This window comes from Phascolarctos cinereus, unplaced genomic scaffold (assembly GCF_003287225.1).
Source record: "Phascolarctos cinereus isolate Bilbo 61053 unplaced genomic scaffold, phaCin_HiC Scaffold_726;HRSCAF=1367, whole genome shotgun sequence".
Classification (NCBI taxonomy): domain Eukaryota; kingdom Metazoa; phylum Chordata; class Mammalia; order Diprotodontia; family Phascolarctidae; genus Phascolarctos; species Phascolarctos cinereus.
The window spans coordinates 394,425,389-394,448,463 of NW_027556098.1; the positions used below are offsets into that span (position 1 = coordinate 394,425,389).

The window sequence follows — 23,075 nt, forward strand, 5'->3', positions numbered from 1 at the left end:
CACTCTTTCTTCTCCTGCATATTTTCACAGAAATCCTGGTTGCCCTTCAAGGTTCAACTCAAGGTTCAAACTTCCCCCAGGGAAACTTTTCCTGATCTCCCAGTTGTTAGGACTTTCTCCTGCTTCAATTTTCCTCATGCTGAATTTATTCATGCATCTATCATAGTCTCCCTTCTCCTTCTAGTAGAATGTAAGCTTCCTGAGGGCAGTGATTTTTTCTGCTGGCAAATAGGTGCTTGAATCAAATTTGGATCAAGGCTTTCCACTTCCCATGCTAGAGGCAGCTAGGTGGCGCCATAGTGCACAGAGTGATGGCAATGGAGTTAGGAAGATGGTTGTTTCATTGTCATTCATGTCCTACTCTGGTGACCCCAAAGACACTGGAGCAGCTTGCCATCTCCTTTCTAGCTCATTTTACAGATGAGGAAACTGAGTTAAGTAACTTTCTCAGGGTCACAGTGCCTGAGGCTGAATCTGAACTCAGGTCTTCCTGACTGCTCCATCCACTGCACCACCTAGCTACCCTAGGAAAATCTGAGCTCGAATCTGACCTCAGCCACTTATTCTGGGCAAGTCACTTCACCACTGTCTGCCTCAGTATCCTCAACTGTAAAACGGGGGGTCGATAATAACAGCAGCTACTTCACAAGGATCTGGTGAAGATCAAATCAGATATTTGTGCTTAGCATAATTTCTGGGCATATAGTAGGTACTTAATAAATATTTACTCCAATCCATTCCCTGACAAAGTCTAACCCCATTCCAGAGGATTATTCAAATAAGCCCAGTCTGGCAGTTAATTAGTCACCTTTCAGGTTCATTACAATATGAGCACTGGTTATCGCTATAATTTTGCCAGGGATAGGACAAAACCCCAGTGGCATTCATTCAGACTTGAGGCGGGTTCTCAGCTGGATTGGTTTCCTTATTTGACTAACTGATAACGAGAAGGATTCTCTTATATTTTGTGAGCTGGTGGACATTGGGATGGTGGCGGAATGATTCTTTATGGTCTTTGAGGGTACATGGTTTGGCCTTCATGAATTCACAAAGCTACAAAGGGTCCTCAGAAGTCAAGGGGTGGTGCTATCTTGAAATAATAGGCTTTTCAGGTCCTCCAACTGGCTCTCCTTTCAAATTCTGAGTGAGGGAAAGTTTAGCTTTTCATCTTCAAAGGGGAATCCCAATACTGTCTTAGAGCAGTCTGGGCTGAGATGGTCTTTGTTAGTGGAGAATTCTCAGGGTCAGTGGCATTTTGATATTTCTGGGTGCTGGTATCTCTCCCCTACCTTACTGCCTCCTCTGAAAGATGCCCTTTGGAGATCTCCTGCAATGGCAGGCCAAGAGGCTCTCCAATGGCTTTCCTGGAGTGGTTGCCATTTTAAAACGTGCCTCCACATTGAAAGAGTTCTGGTAGAAAGGGGGCCAATGCACCAAGGGGCTGAGACAGTGTGAGATGGCTCAGGAGGGAGCATCTCTCTGTAGAGAGTGGCAACTTTTGACTCCAAGGCAGCAGAATAAAATCGTGCTGGAAATAAGCAGCAAGAAATCATTGATTGACTGACAACCACTGATGAAAGGCTCACTATGTGCTAAGCATCATGCTCAGTGCTAGGGATACAAGGACAAAAATGAAAAAGTCCCTTCCCTCTAGGAGCTTACATTCTATTGAGGGACACAACATGCACATACATGGCTAACTATAAGCTACACATAAACAAGACCTCAATATCCTAGAACAATACTCTATAGAAAGAAGAAATTTTAAAGCTGCTGCTAGGGATACCATATGGGGTTGGAGGGGCTGGGTTGGGTAACCCTCCCAACTATAGATTCATCCTTTATTCTTTCTAACTAGCTACTTTACCCAGATGTTTCAAATGCTGCCAGCACCCTCTAAATTTATTACCCTGAGTCAAAGCCACATCCACCCTACCTTAGTTATGGGTCAGTCTACAAGATACTCCCCTGACAGCATATGCTAGAGCAGACAGCATTGGCTGTGACCTCCTTTCTGCCTCTAAAGTGTCTATGATGACCAAAGAACAACACATAGGGCAGAAAATCGCTTCTCGATAAAATAATACTGGCCCAACAGACTAGCAGTCCAGAGCCATGAATTGGCATGCTAGTTTTATACGTGGGCCTAGGGTAAGATTGTGAAGTCAGAGTATTAAACCTGTCTCTTCTGCATCCTTTTTCCTATTCAGGACCACTCTATTTCTATCTTACCCAATACAAAGGTATCTGAACTATTCATCCTCTCCCTAAAATACAAGTTGTTAATAATGATTTTAATAATGATAATGATGATGACAATATCAATAATAACAATGAGTATTTACAAAGTGTTTTAAGGTCTCCAAAGCCCTTCATAGCCATTGCCTCATGCTATCCTTTCTCAGGGAAGGATGTAGATAAATTCTTCTCCAGGCAGCTAGGAGGCACAGTGCTAGACTTGGAGTCAGGAAAAATTGAATTCACATCCACCTCAGATGCTTACTAGCTTCATGACCCTTAAGTCATAAATCACTTAACCTCTGCCTCAGTTGCCTCATTTATAAAATGGGGATAATATTAGCACCTGCCTCTGGGCAAGTCAACCTCTGTCAGCCTGAGTTTCTTCATCTTCAAAATGAGGACAATAATAGCCCCTACCTCCCAGGGTTGTTGTGAGGATCAAATGGGATAATATATGTGCCACACTTTGCAACCTTTGAAGTGCCACAGAAATGCTGGTTATTTTTCTACCCTGAAGGATAAATGGGTCACAATGGTGGAAGATGATACACCTCCCATGGGGTAATTGTATTTTATCAGAGCAAAAATGGGTAATTCTCTTAGAATTTCAGACATTAGCAATCACAGAGGAGAGTGTTTTTGTTGGGGGGAGAAGGCTGGCTTGGAGACTTTTCAGTGTCCTTGAAACCACACTCTTCCCCTAGCTTGGAATGATGGTTCTATCCTGTCAACAAGCAAAATTCCAAGTTCAGTCAAGCCTTTAGGACAGGAACTCTTAATTAGGGATAGATTTTAGTAGGTTCATGAACTTGGATGGGAACAAATTACATTTATTTTCACTAATCTCTGAAATTTAGCATTTCCTTTCAATTACTTAAAAAGATTCTTCTGAGAAGGGGTCCATAGGCTCCATCAGATTGCCAAAGTGGGGATCCAACACAAACACATACACACACACACACACACACACACACACACACACACACACTTAAGAATCCCTTGTCTGGCCTTGGCCAATGATGAGTCTGGAACAAAGTTAGAAGCAGGACCTTGGACAGTGGGTAGAAGGCAGTGTTTCAGAGCCTTCCAGTCATTTTATCAGAAAATGAATCTAACAAGTTAACTCAAGGAAACCAGCCAAAGAACTGGAAACAAACAGACTGAGTAGGCGTCAGGCAGGCCCAGGCATGGGGTAGATGGTCACTTCCTCAGGCATGCTTGCAGGTCTGAAAACATCAATTTAAAACCACAGCTCAGCCTAGGGGGCAATGCTACGATTCCACATTCATTATCTCCATGAATTTTGGTAATATGCAGAAAGCAAAGCCTTTCCCTACTCCTTCTACTTGCTTTGTCTTTCTATTTTTTGGTGTTTAAGAGACAGAGAGGAGGGAGAATGGAGTCAAGAAAAGGAGGAGGAGGGAGATAGGAAGATATGGTCTCTAAGCAAGCTGTTTAATGGCCAGCAATTTCAGGAGGTACATGCAGCCACTATCACATCTATTCTGGGCCATTTTATAATAACGAGACTGTTTTCCTCAAAATAACCAGGGACCGTATCTCCTGGGCAAACAGTAACGCTGAAAACATTTGTTAGGCAGAAACTGCTGGACTGGCTTAGGGGAGAAAATGACCAGGCAGATGAAACACGCGTGTTTGCTCTGATTTTCTTTGGTTCAGCAGCATTCACCTTGCCATCCACAACCTCCTGCCACTCCTGCAGCTGAGTACCACTGAGGACAGCTTCTCCCAGAAGTAGATGGGGACCTCCCTTCAAACCAGCAGCCCCTCCAGTGGACTGTGCCCTTCCTTTCTGCTCCCCCTGACATCCAGGGCTGGGAGACTGACGTCAACACAAAGGCCCTGATTCTCATGGCCAGGTGTTTTCTTTGAGGGGAAGAGATGAAAAAAAAATATACACATACACACACACACACACACACACACACACATGCACAGTCACTAGAAGCATCTCTCTTCATAAAAAGACAGTGCAGTCCAATGGAAAGAGTCAGAAGTTGTTGTGCAGTCATTTCAGTTGTGTCTGACTCCTTGTGACCCAGTTTGGGGTTTTCTTGGCAAAGATACTGGAGTGGTTTGCCATTTCCTTCTCCAGATAATTTTATAGATGAGGAAACTGAGGAAAACAGGGTGAAGTGACTTGTCCAGGATCACACAGCCTGTAAGTATCTGAGGCCAGATCTTGGGAAGATAAGTCTTCCTGACTTCAGCCCCAATGTTCTATCCATTGTATCACTTAGCTGCCCACTTAAGATCAGAACACATGAGTTCAAATCTTGTCTCTGTTTCCTATTACTTGTGTGTCTTTGGGAAGTTAATTTCTCCTCTCTGGGCCTCAGTTTCTTCATCTGTTGAAAGAAGGGGTTGGACTAGATGATGGAACACCTAGGTTCCAACCAAGTCTTAATTTGTGGCTTTATGAAGTTGCCCTGTAGGACTAGGATGTTCCAGGGTGGTATTCCTGTCATAAAAGGAAATGAGTTTAATCTGGCATGACTTGTGCTTGATGAAGCCAGGCTGACACTTTGTAATCACTGCTTCCCATTCAAGGTGTTCACCGACCATCTCTTGAATGATTTGCTCTAGAATTTTCCTAGGAATTGAAGCCAGATCATTTGGCAACTGAATTTGATCCAGTCAGTCAAGAAATATTTATTAAACACCCACCAGGTGCCAGGCACTGTGCTAAGCACTGACGATACAAAGAAAGGCAAAAGACAGTCCCTGCCCTCAAGGAGCTCAGAGGGGCTGTTACCATGAGAACGAAATGAGGGCAACAAAAGCTTAGGGTCCTTTCAGAAAGGACAAAGTGAGAGAACCTAGGTAACGTGCTTTATCAAGGTCAACCCAATAATGAGTAACTTTTCACAGATTAGGAAACTAAGGCCCATAGAGAAGAAGTAACCCATAGTTTTAATGACTTATATGTAACAGAGCCAGAATTTGAACCCATCTCTTGACTCCCCACTCTATCATTTACCTCTCCCACAAGTGGTGGCTCCAACAATCATCAAGTTCCTGGTGGCTACCTCTGGACCCACAGGGGCAAAGTGTTGTACTTTGTATCTTCTGAAGTTATCCCATTTCTCTTAAGATACAACATCGCATGGTGGCTGGAAAGATGGCCTTGGAATCCATAAGACCTGACACATCAGTAAGACCATGAGCATATCAAATAACCTCTTAGTGCCTGTGTCCCAGGTGACTCTCAAGTACTAATCTCTATCACTGGAGGGATTTTCCATACATAGTCAATGAAATTATAGGTTTCCAGTAACTGGGTCCCAACAGACCAATGACCACCAAATGGAGATACTACTGTTTCATAAAAGGAAAGGGGGGAAGGGGAAAAGATCATGGCCAAGGATGTTGAATGCTAAGGTAACGATTTGAGATGATGACAATGGAGGAGGAAGAAGAGAAAGAAGAGGAAGGGAAGGAGGAAGAATAAGAGGGAAAAAGGAGGGGGAGGAGGCAGGAGCATCATGATGTCCTAGACAGGCTTGGATTTGGAGTCATGAGAGACATGGATTCAAGTTCTGCTTCTGACACTAGTTATTTAGTTTATTGGCTAAGTGAACTCTGTGCTTTAGTTTCTTCATACCCACATATTGTTTAAAGAATGATCTACATTTAAAGAGGCAGTGTTGCCAAGTGGTTAGAGAAGTAGCCGTAGAACCAAGAAGTTCTGGGTTCAAGTTCTGTCTCTGACACATCCTGGAGGTGTGACCCTGGGCAAGTCACCTGATGGCTCAGTTCTCTAGGCAACTCACTACACTAAAGGTTGCAGAGGTATCCACCAGCACTGAGAGAGGTGGTTCCTTTATCTGAGACTTTCCTAATAACAATAGTAATGGCTAATATTTATATAAAGCTTGAAGGTTTGCAATGCACTTATTAAATATTATCTCATTTTATCTTCACAGCAAGCATGGTAGGTGGGTGCTATTATAATCTCCATTTTGCAGATGAGAAAACTGAGGTGTAAAGAGATTAAGTGATTTACAGAGGGTCACACATCTAGCAAATGCCTAAGGCAGGATTTGAATCAGGTCATTATCCAACCATCCATCCTTCTGTCTATACATCCATCCATCCTTCAGTCCATATCTCTATCCATTGATCTATCCTTCTATATATCTATCATCATTATCCTTCTATCTATCCATTCATCCATTAAGCCATCTCTATCATCCATCTATCCATCCCTCTATCTATCCACCCATCCTTCAATCCATCTATCTCTATCTATCCATTGACCTATCATTCTGTTTATCTATCCATACGTACTTCTTTCTTTCTATCTATCCATCCTGACCTATCTAAATAGAATTTTATAGAACCGCCAGAGATTCAGAGAAGTTAAGTGACGTATGCTTATCATAGCTTATCAGAAATAGAATTTGAACCCAGATCTTCTTTATTCCAAGTCCAGCCTTCCAGCCCTGACTCTCCAAAGGTGAGTGGAGGGGAGCTATAGTAAATACTTCATAGGACTGTAAAGATGAAATGAAAAAAAAATTATGTAGAGCTCTTTGCAAACCTTAAAGTGTCATGTAAATATCAGCTAATACCATTATTAATTTGTGAGAGAGCTCATGGTGTAGTGGGAGGTGTCTTGATCTTTCAGTTAGGGAACCAGGACACAAAGATTGTTTTTGCCATCAACCTGCTGATGTAAGCTCAAGGAGGGAGGGAAGGAAATAAGTGTGTATTTATGTGTGCCAAGCACTATGCTAACTGCTTTTTGAAAAATGTTATCTCACTTAGCCTTCACAACAACCCTGTGAGATAGGTGATATTATTACCTTCACTTTACAGTTGAGAAAACAGAGAGAAATAGAGGGCTAGATGACTTACCCATGCTTGTACAGCTAGTGAGCATCTGAAGCTGGATTTGAACTCAGATCTAAACTGACTCCATGCTCAGTGCTAGATCCACTCTGCCACCAGCTGCCTATAAGCTCAAATGAGTCATTTCAACCCCCTATATGTAATATGAGGAAGGCATAGGCAGCTAGGTGACTTAGTGGATAGAGACATAGAGTCCAGAACTTGGAATCAGGTAAACCTCAGTTTGAATCTTGCCTTAGACACACTGGCTCTCTCATCCCTAGCAAGCAATTTAACCTCTCTTAAACTTAGTTTCCTCATATATAAAATGGAATATTAGTAGCACATACCTTCTATGGTTGTTGTGAGGATCAAAAGAGTTTTAATATCTACATTAAGTGTTTGGCAAATCTTAAAACACTGTGGTATTACCATTAACAATAATTATTATTGTAATTCTATGGAACTGGACTAGAATGCTTCACAGGTCCTTTTCAGTTCCTGATCCCATATGTGACTTTCAGCAAGGTACTTCATGTCCCATGTCTCTCCTTCTCTAAAACCAAGGGTGGGTTGGACTATGACATCTGAGGTCCCTTCTAAGTAACAGTAAAGCTATGATCTAGTGACTTTGTCAACACTGTATTTATTCCCTTGCTAGCCTGAATACTATTCTGCGATGGGGTCTAGTTTGTCAATATCCTTCTAAAAATATGGAGTCCAGAATTAAACTCAATACTATAGGTGGGGTCTGACGATTTTGTAGGACTCATGTAAGGAAGGGGATCTGTCTCCATGGTGAAGTCAGGTGGGCAGGTGATATGTCTATCCTCACTGGGAAAGCAGAAAATGTAGTGATGTCTCACATACCTCTCCTGATTCTTGGTCTTTTGAGGGAGCTACAAACACACTTAGGCAATGTTCTGCCTTATGGGACTTGGTCAGGAGGGTTCTAATCATAATGAAAATCCTAAATGCAGCACTTGTCAAGTCCTGACATTTACACAGCACTTTAAAGTTGTTTCCTTTATACCCATTGTCTCAGCCAAGCCTACAACAGCCTTGAGAGGTAGGGAATCCAAGCTTCATTTCCTCCCATTAAAAAATGTAGAATCAGGCTCAGAGAAATAAGATGACTTTCTCATGGCCACACAACTAGAAAGTGTCAGAGGCAGGATCTTCCTGACTCCAAATCCATCACTCTAACCAATATGCCACCTGTATAGTCTCATGATAGACCCAAGGAGTCAAGTAGAAAGATCATTTGTTTTGGAGTCAGAAGACCTGTGCTTAAATCCCAGCCCTGGCATTTGTCTGAGCTTGGGCAAGTCATTTCCCTTTTTCATCCTCAGTTTCCTCATTTGTAAAATGAAGGAGTTGAAGTCATGGGTCTCTGAGGTCACTCTTGGTCTCACATCCTAGGATCCAGTCAGCCTTTCCAGCTCTAAATGCTCCACTATAAGGTTCCTATGTAGCACTTGGTAGCATTTACAGGTGCAAAGGAATGACTGTTGCCCTCTGGCCACACCAGCTCCCACTCCCTCTGTTCTAGGGAAATTTTTTGGTTCCCAATTCTCTTCTATGTGCATATCCTAATAAAATATTTATCAGCAACAAGGAGAGAGCACAGCAGTGCCCTCCACTGAGAACAAGATGACTTTGAAACTTTATGTATCAAATAAACTCAGCCTCATTTTCCATCCAGAACCTTTATCCCTGTGGTTTCCCAATGTTCACAAAGTATTAGAGCTAGTTCATCTAACCCTCCCCCATTTTAAAGATGAGAAAACTGAGGCTCAGGAAGGGTGGAGTGCTTTGCTCAAGGCCTCAGAGGTAGTACAGCAAAGACAGGAATATGAGCTGTCTTGACACCAAATCTAGTGCTCTTTCCAGCAGGTCCCATGTTTCTCCTTCTCTAAAACAAGGTGGGTTGGACTATGACATCTGATGTCCCCTCCAAGTAACAGTTAAGCTGTCTTTTATCTCAGGATTCTGATAGGCTGTGCCCTAGATGCTGTAATGCCTAAGTATCACTCCTTGGCCTGGGTCCCCGAAGGTGAAAGCGACCAGAATCTTTGGCTCTCCTGCAAATCACTTGGTTCCTTAGAGGTCATCTTGCTCAGTCAACCAATTAGTCAACCAACAAGCATTTATTAAGTGCCTACTATTTTCCAGGCATTATTTTAGATTCTAGGGACACAGGGACTAAAATGAAACATTTCTGCCATTGATTGATTTATATTCTACTGCTTAATAAACATTTTCTGATTTAATAGAACGTAAGCTCCCTAAGCTTACATTTTGTTTTCTTTGTACGCTCAGTATCTTGGACAGTGCCTGGCACAAACAGTAAGTGCTGAAGAAAGCCTCCTTCAGAAGAATTGAATCCTACACAATGGTGACTGGACCATTGATTTAGAGCTGGGGGGAGTCCTAAGGACCATCTATTTAGTGCAGATCCCTCAACTTTGTACATATAAGGAGCGTGAGACTCCAAGATGACTTAACACTCATCTCCCAGGGTTGTTGTGGGGATGAAATGAGATAACGATTTTAAAGTGTTTAGCACAGGCATATAGTAAGTACCATAAAAATGTTAGTTGATTGATAATAGTAGTTGATTGATAGTAGCAGTAGTAGTAGTCATGGTGGTGGTGGTGGTGGTCCAAGGTCACACAGGTAGTAAGTTATAGAGGGCAGATTTGCACACAAGTCATCTGGCTCTTACACTGACACTCTTTGCATGGCCCCATACTGTCACCTGTTGCAATGAACTGAATTTAATTGAGTTGAATGGCCCAAGAATAACGGCTGAATTTCTGGCTCATGTATCTTTGTGCCAATCAATTATTCCCCTGAAGCCCTCTGGGGATTTTTAAGAAAACTAGTTTGAACGTGAGAGGTGTATCATGCCTCAGACATCATTGAGGTTACCAGGCCATTTTTTTTTCACTTCCCCCCAAAATGAATTCTCATTTACTAGGCAGCCTTTTTATAATCTAAGGTGTCAGAGACAAATGCCTGCCAATTTCCATCATGGCCATCATCTCCTAGCTATTTAGTATCCTAAAAATGACCCAGATCATGTGATCATCACTTATGGGCAGTAATTAACCTACTAACAAATAGCAGCATTTGATCCTTTCATCCTAGATGCTTTCTTTTCCCTAGGTTTTCATGACACTGTTTTCTTCTGCAGAAAGACAGTGGATAGTTCTCCTCCGACTTATCTGACCACTCCTTCTCAGTATTCTTTGCTGGAACTTTATCCTATTTGTGCATATACCCCAAGGATCTGTCTTGGGCCCTCTTATACTTTTCCTCTATACTATCTCTCTTGAGGAACTTCATCACTTCTCATGAATTCAACTATTATCTTGATGCAGGTGATTCCCAGATCTATTAATCCTGCACTAGTTTCTCTTTTGAGCTCCTGACCTAAATCACAAGTTGCCCTAATGGACATTTCAAATCAGATGTCTCCTAAGTATGTCAAACTCAAAAGGTCCACTAGGTGTTATGATCAGCCCTGGATCCCTGAATCTTGCCGTTTATCCAGCCCTGGACCTTGAGAAAAACTTCTAGGTTTTTCCATCTACCCTGCAACTGAACTTTTTTTTTAAGTATTGCCTCCCCCAGTTAGTGTGAGACTAAAAGCATGGAATTCCTTGATTTCACTTTTATCTTGGCACTTAGCACTGTGCTTGGCACATAGTAAGCCCTTCCTTCCTTCCTTCCTTCCTTCCTTCCTTCCTTCCTTCCTTCCTTCCTTCCTTCCTTCCTTCCTTCCTTCTTTTCTGTCTTCCAACCTTTTTTCTTTCTCACCTTCCTTTCTTTTCCAAAACTAAATTATCTTTCAACCCAAATCTACCCCTTTTCTAAAAGTCCCAATTACTGTGGAGGACAGCACCATCCCCCCTGTCACCCAGATTCACAACCTTGATATCACATTCACCTCCTCACTCTCACTCACCAATTAATTGCCAAATCTCATCATTTATATCTCCACAACATCTCTCATATGCTTCCCACCTTCTATACTCACACACCAACACCCTAGCCCAAGTCTTCATCACCTCTTCTTTGAATCACCATATTCTGCAAATATTTCAATAGCCCCCTAACCAGTCTCCTTGCCTCAAGTCTCTCCCCACTCCAATCCATCCTCTCTACACAGCTGCCAGTGATTTTTCCTAAAGCACAGATTTAACTATGTCACTGCCCTGTTCAATAAATTCCAATGGCTCCCTATTGCCTCTAGGAACAAATATAAAATCATTCGTTTGGCATATAAAGCACTGCAATCTGTTCCCTTCCTATTATTCCAGTATTCTTACATTTTGCTCCCTTCCACATACTCTGTGGTCCAGCTAGACTGGCTTACTTGCTATTTCTCACAGAGGATACTGTCCCCCATGTCTGGAATGCTCTCTCTCCTCACTGGTGCCTCTTTTGGAATTTCTGGCTTCCTTTGAGAATCAGCTCAAATGCCATCTTCTGCAGGACGTCTCTAGGAGTTATCTTAATCAGTATCTTCTCCTCTAGAGTTGCCTTGTGTCTGCTCTGTATATATCTTGTCTATAACTACACAAGTATATATTATTTCCTCTATTAGAATGTAAGTTCCTTGAGGTCCCAGCCTTTCCCCCTTTGTCTTGTATCCGCAGGCTTGGTACATAGTAAGTACTTCATAAATGCTTGTTGATTGATTGATTACTGCCTCTCATGTTCTGCACTACACAGGAAGTACATGGGCCAATTCTTGTTGGTTCCCTCATCTCCTGATCCACAGATGCTGGTAGTGGGTGGGCTGGTTCATGTCAAGAAGAGTGATGCTTCGAAAAAGTGTATGTACATGTGTTGGGTTAGGGTTGGGGGGTGGGAGTGGGGAAACTACAACCTTCCCCTACCACAACTGGTTAGGGAGAAATGAAGGGACCTCATGCTAATTAACAAGAAGTTGTATCCTGTGACGTTGGCCTTTGGGGGAATTTTTCCTTCCAAGACAGCTGGTAGGGAACAAATCCAAAGAACTATGAATCACTGAAGCAGGAGGAATTGGAGCATCCAAATGGCAGCAGAAGGGGCATCCTGCTTCTCCTCCTTGCCCAGGCTGAGAAATTCAACCAGAAGGGAAAAGACACATCCTGGAAAGCACTTTGGAATAATGCCCCCAGAGTTACTAATCTGTGCATACCCTTTGACCTAGCCATACCATTCTTAAGCTAACAACAACGATGATGATGATGATGAAGACAATAATGATAGCCTATACCCCAAAGAGACCAAGGGAAGAGGAAAAGGGACCCATATACAGATATATGCATATATATCTATATCTATATCTATATCTATATCTATATCTATATCTATATCTATATCTATATCTATATCTATATCTACATCTACATCTACATCTACATCTACATCTACATCTACATCTACATCTATATCTATATCTATATCTATATCTATATCTATAGTTATACTTATAGCAGCTCTTTTTGTGGTAGCAAAGAACTGAAAACTAAGGAAGGTGCCCACAAATCATTAGATTGTGAGCTTCTTAAGGGCAGGACTGTCTTTTGCCTTTCTTGTATCCCCAGCACTTAGCACAATACCTGGCTCATAGTAGACATGTTTATTGACTGATTGAAATGAGTGAACAAATTATAAATATAGGGAAATGTTATGAATGTAATAAAATACTATCGGGCTAAGAAATGTTGAAGGAGATGGTTTCAGAGGAACCTGGGAAGACTTTACATGAACTGATGCAGAGTGAAGTGAGCAGTACCAAGAGAATAATTTATACAGTGACAACAATATTGTGAAGGAAAACAAATCTGGATGACTTAGAAACTCTGATCAGTATAATGACCAACCATAATTCCAGAGGACCAATTCTACCCACCTCCTGACAGAGAGGTGATGCAGAATGAGACACACAATTTTGGGGATGGCTATTATGCTAATCTGTTTTGTTTGATTATGCATATTTGCTATAAGATTTTTTTTCTTTTTCTGTATATGTGTGGAGAAGAGGATGCAAGGAGAAAAAATACATGTTTGATAATCAAGAAAAAAAGGGGGAGTCAGAGTGAGGTGGGCTCAAACGATGAAAGAGTTAGAGGTATTCATTAGGGACAGCTTGGATGCCACAATGATGCAAACCTACTTCAGGAAAGCAAGGCTGATGGAATTAGAAACCCAAGGAAGCCAGTGAAGTGAGGAGAGCCATTAAAAGCCACGAGGATGTGAGCAGCAGGAAGAAGGAAGCATAATTTGACTGTAATAACATGCAGGCCACTAGAAGCTGGGGATTTGGGGAGGGGATTGAAAGATGCTAAAACATGAGGGGGGAAGGAAATTTGGGGGTAATGGGAAGAGGAGGAAATGCCAACAAGGAATCTGGAGTGTCTCTGAGTTAGGTATAGAAGGAAATGGGAATCAGACAAAAAAAGAAAAGTCAAATTTAGATTCAAGAAAGTGAGGGGAAAAGTTGGAGATAATAGACCCGTGGGTAATGAGGGGAACCAGGAAGAGATAAAGGACCTGAGATTTCCAGCTAGAAGGAAACTTAAGGAGGAATCTAGTCCAATCTTCTCATTTTAGCTGAACTAAAATCGAGCCCAAGTCTGGTCGGAAGTCTATCATTCTTTCTACAATACCACATTCCATTGAATTCAATCTGTAAAGTGAGTGGATTGGCCTACGTGACCTATACAGTCCCCTCTGACTCTAGATCTATGAACCTATTATCTAATGAGCTGATGATCTCTGATGTCCCTTCCAGCTCTAAAGCCAGGATCTTATGGCCCTCTGAAATTCAATTCAATTCAACAGGCACCTACTATGTACAAGGTGAAAGTCATCATGATATAGTAGCTAAAAGTCAATCAACATGCCAAGAAGACCTAGGTTCAAGTTCTGACTGATATGTGCTAGCTATATAACTCTGGGGAAGTCATTTCCCTTATCAGTGCTCTAGGCAGCTCTTTAATTTTACATTATAGAGAAGATGCCAACTTGCATTGGTAGGGGGACCTTCCTTCCCAGGGAGTTCTCTATTCCAACAAAATCAAAGGTCTAGTCTTTGTCTTTTATGTACAAGTCACAATGCTAGGGGCTGGAGGGACCAAGACCAAGACATGATAGTCATAGCATCATTGGATCATACATTTTGAGCTGGAAGGGGTCCAAGAGGTTATCAATTCCAAACCTGTCAATTACGTATATGGCCTAGAGAAATCACATGATTTGCCCAAGGCCATTTAGGTAATGGATGACAGAATTAAGATCTGCAATGAGGTCCTCTGACTGTAAAATCTAGCACATCCCCCCCCCGGGCGGGGGGGATAGGGATAGGACATGCAATCTACTGGAAGAGTATGACATCCAAGCAGATAAGTAAATGAAAAGTATGTGTGTGTGCATACTTTTCATTTACTTATCTGCTTGCATGTCATACCCCTCCAATTGAAATCACTTTGATTTACATGTATGTGTGTGTGTATGTGCGTATGATAGATAGTAATTCAAAGTGATTTCAAGAGGGAATACTAATAACTGAGTGGTTGGTGGAGGAAGAGGATCTGAAAATGTCTCATGCAGGTAGTAAAACCTGTGTTGTACTTTGAGAGATGCTAGGGATTTGCTGAGGCAGAGATGAGGAGGAAGAAACATAAGGGACAATCTATAGAAGGGAATTGAGTAAGGAAACAAATGTGTACAGGGAATAGGCCAATTTCAATGCAATAGAAAAGTGTGAAAGGGAGTTACTAAGCCTGGAAAGGCATATGGGAGCATATCATCTTGCCTGATTACCCTTGTTAACATATACTTGAAATTGCTTTGTACTATTTTTCATTTATTTTAGGTATACTTCTATATATACATGTCATATTTCCCCTAATAGAGTGCAAAACACCTCTTCAATACCAATATGGTCCTGAGGTTGGCAGAAACGTGGAATTGTGAACACCGGATCTTGATGGAGATACAAACCCTCCATTTGCGGCATCAGAAAACAACAACAACAACAAAAATAAGCCCTTCCTGGACAAGCCAGAGACCCATATTGTCTTATGAATACACACATACACACACATAGAGCACCTTTCAGTTGGAAATCAGATGAGTAATTAAAGAATCAAGGAATAAATAATATTCCAACTTCAAAGGGAGAAGGATTATGGGTAACTGAGGATAGGGGTTACCCTGGGTGTTAAGGAAATGACACCTACCCATGAATCAGCCTGTTTTTGGACAGTTATACACATTATTAGCTAATGAACTTGCTGAACCACTGACAATTATGTTCAGGAACTCTGGGGGAATTGAAAGCACCAGGGAGGATGGAGGCTTTATGGGGGTTGGTGGAGGCAACAGAGTGTGGAAACTGTGTGATGGCTATATCTAAGCATCAGGGACTGAGTTCTATCCCTGGGAATTCTGGAAATAGCTCAGCTCTGAAATCTGCTCCCCACCTTCCCCCCTCCCACCACATACATCTCCCTAAGCTGGACTAAGCCTTGGATTTCACACTAGAATGGTTCTGGTTTGTGGGGAGTTATTCCAAGACAACTTCCCTGGAGCTATTCTGTTGTAATTCATTTCTCCTGTTTGATCTCTGAATGCCAAGATAGCATTGATTTGCTCTGTCTTTCCATCTGTCCAGGTCCTCTCACACTCCTCCCTTGAAATTCTAGTTCAATAGAATTTTCTAAGGGGCAGGGACCATATCTCTGGTGAGGTAGTTCAGGGCAAATGTGAATCAATTAGGCAATTAACCATTTATTCATCACCTACTATGTGCCAGGAACAGTTCCAGGCATTGGAGATACAAAACTAAAAAAAAAATTGGCCCTTTCCCTTGATGAGTTTTCAATCTATGGGGATTAGTGGGTGGGTGGAAATACATATATATATATGGCTTAGTGAACAGACCACTGACCTTAGAGTCAGGAAGATGAGTTCAAATATTGCCTCAGACACTTAGTAGCTATAGGTAACACTGAGTAAGTCATTTAAGTACTCTATGCTAAGTTTCCTTATCTATAAAATGATAGGACGATAGCCTCTAAGGTCTCTACCAGCTCTAAATTTATGCTCCTATAGAAGAAGTACATTGTATTCTGAAACAATGAGGATAATGATAGCCCCTATTTCACCGGGTTGTCATAAGGATCAAATGAGATGACATATGTAAGCATTTTATAAAACTTAAGGTACTATATTAATGCTAACTATTATGAATAATTAATAAGTAAATACAAACTATATATACAAAGTAAATATGAGGTAATTGAGTGAGGAAGGCTTTCACAGTTGGGGAGATCAGCAAAGGCCTTGGGAAGGAGGTAACATGAACTGAAAGTGACCCCCCCAAAATATAGCTCATACCTTAAGTCAAGACAAAAAGAGGCCAGCAGTTCATGCATAGGGAGGTCTAAATAAAGACACGGAGGTAGAGAGGGGAAGGTCGAGAGTATGAAGTGAAGGGTCAGTGTCTCAAAAGGCAACAACAAACCCAAGGATGGTCTTTTATAGGGAAACCAACACAAGTGACAGAAACCTGAGGGCATACATAGATTATCTCGGTTGTCTGGCACACATACAGTCATCTCTGTCAATGTTTCATTGAACACGGAAATAGAAGGAATTCTGCCAGCTGACAAGAAGAGATCAAGATGCTGCATTTGGGGACTCTATCCCAAACCTAGGATGCATACAGTCATACTGAAGGTCCTGCTCTCTATTCCAAACAGTACTGGATATTTATAGGCACAACCAAGCACCATCCCATCCTTTCATTACACAAACAAGAATATGCATATGCACTCCCAAGATTCAGCCCTCCATCTCAAACATGCTGGAATATGGACACATGCCCAGAGCCCAAACACCCTTCACAAGCAATCTAGGACATGTACAGATGCCCAGGGCACCACTTCCCATCTCAAACAATCTTGGCTACATACAGATACTCTCAGGCTCAATCTTTTTATCTCAAAGTAGGACAGTAGAGATTCTCCCAAATTCTCTCTCCATCCCAAACAATCTATAAACTGTACACACATGTCCCCAGGAAAGTTCTTCATTCCAAACTTTTTGAAATATGTATAGACATACCCAGAGCCAAATCCTACCCACCCCACAACCAATTTCAAACATTATTAGATATGCAGACACATCCAGACCCTATTGAGACATCCCAGAGGAAGATACTTAGAGTCTCTTAGTGGCCAACCCTCTATCACCAACAATGTAGGATATACATAGACACACCCAGAACCTAGTCGTCTATCCTCAACAATCTTGGGTATGTACAGGCACATTAGGCCAAGCCCTTCATCCCAATTCCAACTGAAGCACTCAAATCAAGAAGATTCTATAAGTAACACAATAGAGAAGATGAAGCCAAGACTTTAAAACCAAAGAAACTGCTTTGCTCAAGTGACCATCTAGTAGTAGATCCTTGTTGGAATTGTTCCCAGATGGAGAATGAGGTTCAAAGGGGCTTCAGAAAACCAGGATTTCTCCATCTGCTGTGGAATTTCAAATACATGGGACATGTGGTGTCCTTTTTTTCATAGTGGATATAGGTAAAGCACCAAATGCATTGTGGGGGAATGTTTGAAAAGCCTCATTCTCTTCCAGGAATATTCATTTGGGAAGCAGCAACAAAGTTGAGCTGACCTCAATCCTGCTAATGTCACCTAGAGAAAACCAACCAAACCACACTCCAGCCTTGCAAAGCCAATCAAAGCATCCTCATCTGATACCCTTCCACAAAGTTGCCCATCCATTTTATCTCTACAGGCTTCCTGAAGCCAGGCACCTTCCAAGCCCCAAAGACAGAAGGAGAAACCCAGCCACCTACCTGAAGGAGCCAGTAGCACCTCCGGTGGAAGGTGGGGATGATGGAGGAATGGACATAACAGCCGTACAAGCACTAGGGGAGAAAGGAAAAAAAAAGAGAATTCAGTCAGATAAAGGGAGAATTGAACAAATGAAGGAATTCACAAGACAGGGTGGTGAAAGAGGCACACTAATACATTGTTGGTGGAACTTCAGGCTGGTACAAACATTTTGGAGAGAAATATGCAGTAAGAAAGACAAAACTGATCATACTTTTCAACCCAAAGATTCCAGAGCTTTTACTCTATCCCCAAGACATAATTAAAAAAAAAAAAGACGTATCTGTACAAAATGTTCATAACTGCTTGATTTCCAAAAGCAAGAAATTGGAAACAAACTGTACATTGAACAATTGGCTGGCTCAATAAATTGTGCTATATTAATGTAATGGAATCTTATGGGGTTGTAAAAAACAAGAAATATGAAACACACAAAAAATACAGAAAGACATATATGAGGCAATGTGGAGTGAAAACACAACTGGAAATACATACACATTGAATAGAAATACACACTCATATACATATAGATATATATGTATATTTTAGAAGAAGAAGAAAAGAAAGGAAAGAGGAAGAAAAACAGCAAAACAGGGTGGAATTTCAGATTACCTGGATGAGGACAGAGAATAAAATCACCATATTTGCCTTGATATTGTCGGTTACATTTAGTGCATTCCTACTCATTGGAGGCCTTCAAGCTTAGGCTGGGGTAAACCCTTATCTGCTTGCCTAGTACTTGTAGAAGAATTTCTCATTCGAGTGTCTTTGGACTATGAGGCTACCTCAGTTTCTTCTAACTGATGATAAGACTCATTCTTATTGTCCTGCCTTGTTAAAGGCTGAGGGATGGGGAAGCAAGAATTGGGGAACATTTCCTCCCCCCATTTTACATGTTTATCTGATTGTGTTTTGGTTGGCAGTTTTTAGTTATTTATATATTTGAGAGAGCACTGGATTTGGAGTCAGAGAGACTGAGTTTTAATCCTATCTCAGCCACACACTAGCTGTATGACCTCAGGCAACATACTATACCTCTCTGGGCCTCAGTTTTCCCATCTGAAAACAAAGGTATTGGACTAGATGTCCACTAAAGTCCCTTCCTAAAGCTATGAATTCTTTGTAAATTACAAGACAGGGAGAGAGTTAGAATGTATAATGGGCAGCCTCTAGCAGTCTATTAGACTGTGAGCTCCTTGAAAGCAGGGATTGTCTTTTACCTTTCTTTGCATATCCAGCACTGTGCCTGGCACATAGTAGGTGCTTAATAGATGCATATTGACATGGCAGGGTAAGAGTGAATGCCTTACCCCTCCCCCAGTTCCATTCTATTCCATCTCATTCCATTAAATGGGTATTTATTAAGCACCTACTATGTGTCAACTCCTGGGCTTGGTACTAGGGAAATGATGAAGAGAAAGCAGAAACAATCCCTTTCCTCCAGAAGACCTCAAGTGAGTGGGTGCCCACTACTCTGTCATTTGCCAGGAATCTATATGGCGAATAACAAAGACACAAAAATATGAATGCTTTTCTCACTCAGTCATAAGCCTACTTCTCTCCCGTGGGTTAAACACTCTCTCTGAAAGCATTTCCCATCACTGGGCATTTGAAGACTAGTCAACCTCGTTGGTTTGAATACACTCCCCCTCACTGATGTCTTTGAGGATCCTTCCATCTCTTCAAGGCTCAGGCTACTTTCTGTTGGCACGGGGGAACTCTGGAGGAAGGGCTTACCCCCCCAAAAATGCCCAACTATCAAAACTGGGATAGCATTTGCTTTGTACCTCACTGATAGTGGTGGGCAGGAGTTTTAGGCCAAGTTTTAGCTAAGGACACAAGAAGACCTTCTGGGATGTGTCTGAGGATCTCAGAATTGGAAGGCACCTCATGAGGTGTGTGTGGGCACGGATTCGCTACTTCCTGAAGCAGCCTGTCAGCTGAGAAGCATTAACGAGATGTGATCCCAAAGTTTATCTTTCCCCTTAAGTCAAAAGCCTGTTTTTCTAGCTCTGAAGTCAATTCCTACTTCCTTGCCTTTGAACAGGTCATTATGCTACCATACCTAGAATGAGCTCCCTCTTCATCTTTGCCTTTTAGATTCCAAGGCTCAGCCCAGGCACTGCTGCCTTCAGGAAATCTTCCTTGAGGTCTCTAACTAAATGTGTCCTCTCTCTTCTCAAATTTTCCTTGACAAGAACAGGCAACTTCTCTGATACCCACAACATCACAGGAGATAGAGCTGGAAGGAAGTTAGGGTCATCTAGTGCACTTCTCCTCACTTTACAGGTGAGGCCTCCAAAAATTAAGAGACTGGACTAATGCCACACAAATGGTGTCAGAGATGGGATCTTGAGTCTATGTTCTCTCCACTTCAAAGTGCTGCCCCATGTGTGATGGACAGAAAGTAGCTCTCAGAGTCAGGAAGACCCAACCCTAATTCTCATCTCTGACACATACTGCTAAGGCCCCTTAGCATTCTAGGTTCCCTAGGCTGACTATCAGGATGGGTAGAAGGAGTTTCCTCATCCAGGAGTGGGTTCCCCATACCTATGAAATTAAGGTCCAGTCCCTACCCCAACCTCACCTTGTCTGAACGTCAACTTCACCCTGTGACAATGCTACCTTGTATTATACTTTTTCTGATAAATGGCACATCCTTCTTTCCCCCAGTAGAATGTAACCTTCTTTAGGGCAGGGATCACCCGTACCCCTTGCCACTACATTTTTGTCTTTGTATTCCCCGTGTCTAGTTCAGCATAGGCACTTAATGACTGCATGTTGAATTTGAGTCTATCAATTCAGCCAAGAGAAAAGGTGTTGCTTTTCCAGGGGTCTGCCTTGAAAGACAGCCTAGATAATAAGTTTTGGTCTGTTGATTGACAAGTTAGTTTCCTTACTATTGCTACTAGTTCTATTAAGTCCTGCCTCTGATAGATCCTGGCTGTGTGACCCTAAGTAAGTCATGGGATCAGAGATTTAGAGCTAGAAGCCAAAGTGTGCTGGTAAATGCTTAACAAGCAGTTCAGGGGCAGGGTAGGGTGGGGGTGGGGTAGGATATATGCACAACATACATTTTAATCTGTCCTATGAATAGTTTTCCTATCACTTTTTAAAGGCTAGACAATCAGCACAACAATAAATCCAACCCTGATTTGTAATATTTAATAATTTCTTAAGTGTGAATACTCACACTGAAAATTTAACAACTAGCTTGCACAAGCTGGTAGGAGCTGGCTCCTGCACACCCCTGGTGAGAAGGAACTTTGGAAGCCAAATGCTTCATTTTGCAGTGAAGGAAACTAAAGTTTGGGGAAGTTGTGACTTGTCCCAAGGTCAACATTTAGTGAATGAAAAGCATACTCGAACCCAGTTCCTCTGACTTCAGACACAATGCCTGGCACATAGTAGGCACTTTAAAATTGACTGATTTCTAATATGCCACACTGCCTTCCTAATCTCTCAGTGCCCTAGAGAATTACCTAAGATTATAAATCATCACAGACAGGTTACTAATCTGTACCAGTGAAGAGAGAGCTTCTGCCCTGGAAGCCCCTCACCTTGATGACCTCATAGATCTGATACTGCCCCTTTCAATACTATCTCACCTTTATCTAGTGTAGGGGTTTTTAATCTGTGTGTGTGTGTGTGTGTGTGTGTGTGTGTGTGTGTGTGTGTGTAATGATCCCTTCTCAAAATAAAGTTTTAAAATGCATCAGGTAACTAGATATTAAGAGTCAAACAACAACAAAAAAATCACAGACCCCAGGATAAGAACTCCAGGTCTGGAGTTTTTACCACTTCCAAAGTACTTTTTTCATCATTAATTTATAGTCACACTTCTTACTGAGCATCTACTGTGTATTCTCCTGGATTCTGTAGGTGGGTGGGGAAGATGAGGGCTTTGTCTAGAATAAGAAGCCATTGATCAGGTAATCCCTGCCCTCAGGGAGTTTATAGTCTTGTTGGGAGAGAGAAGGTATATACTCAAGAAAAAAAAACCTTAGGATGAATTACACAGCCATGTATCAGCAGGGGCTCAGGAAGGGGTTTTATTTGTTTTTGTTGTTCAGTCATTTTCAGTCATGTCCAACTCTCTGTGATCCCATCTGGAGTTTTCTTGGAAATGACACTGGAGTGGTTTGCCATTTCCTTCTCCATCTTATTTTACAGATAAGGAAACTGAGGCAAACAGGGTGAAGTGACTTGCCCAGGGTCACACAGTTAGTACATGTCTGAAGCCAGATTTGAATTCAGGAAGATGAGTATTCTTGACTCCAGGTCTAGCACTCTATCCACTGTGCCACCTAGCTGGCCCCTAGAAAGGGATTAGATGGACAATTTTTCAGCCCTTCTTGAGCCCTGCCTATGGATAGGGCTGCCTCTCAATGACATGATAAGGTCCTCAGCTGCTCTTATGCATTTCCTCCAAGCTCAAACCTCTTAATAGCAGACTATCCTAAAAACCCAACATTAGCCAGGCAATACAGGATGCCCAGGCACACTTTCTCTGATTGTATTCCCTTCCCCCTCTCCCTGGGTTTTAATTGTATGACATTTGTCCTCGACTTTCCTAAGTCTCCAGAGGTAACTGCCCATTGGTTTTAGATTTAGAAGTTTGATTAAATATTATTTATGCCCTCCCTACTCCCCAGCAAAAGAAACAAAAAGTCCAAATGTGATTTGGTTAGAGGAGTCAATTGTAACCCTGCCTGTCTGATTAGCGAGGTTGAAAGAGAAATCATTTTGGGCTTGGGGATTTCAGCGGTAAGAAAATCAGATTTCCAATATGTTAGAACTTTTACAGACTGCTATCAGCTGGGACTTGAGGCTCTGTACAAACCAAACAAACAAAGCTGAAATTAATTTAAACGATTCCCCTGCAATTCCTGCCCCCGAAATGTATTTATTATTAAGAAGGCAATATGCTTTGCTGACTTCCTGGATTTTCAATATAGCGTATGGGTGCCCTCATAACTTACTCCCTCTTACCAAAGGAGATTCATGCGTGCTCATTTCCTCTAAGTGCAGGGCTGAGATGGATGAACAATGCAGGCG

General features: G+C 41.9%; 1 protein-coding gene across 8 annotated transcripts in view; it reads right to left on the bottom strand.

Moving 5' to 3' along the window:
* Nucleotides 1-23,075, bottom strand: part of CAMTA1 (calmodulin binding transcription activator 1) — a 1,299,703-nt gene that overhangs the window by 421,323 nt on the left and 855,305 nt on the right. For all 8 annotated transcript variants that reach the window (XM_078145710.1, XM_078145708.1, XM_078145709.1 and 5 more), the window contains one exon: nucleotides 17,981-18,052. In XM_078145710.1, coding sequence (XP_078001836.1) covers nucleotides 17,981-18,052 — 72 coding nt within the window. The remainder of the gene's footprint in view (nucleotides 1-17,980; nucleotides 18,053-23,075) is intronic.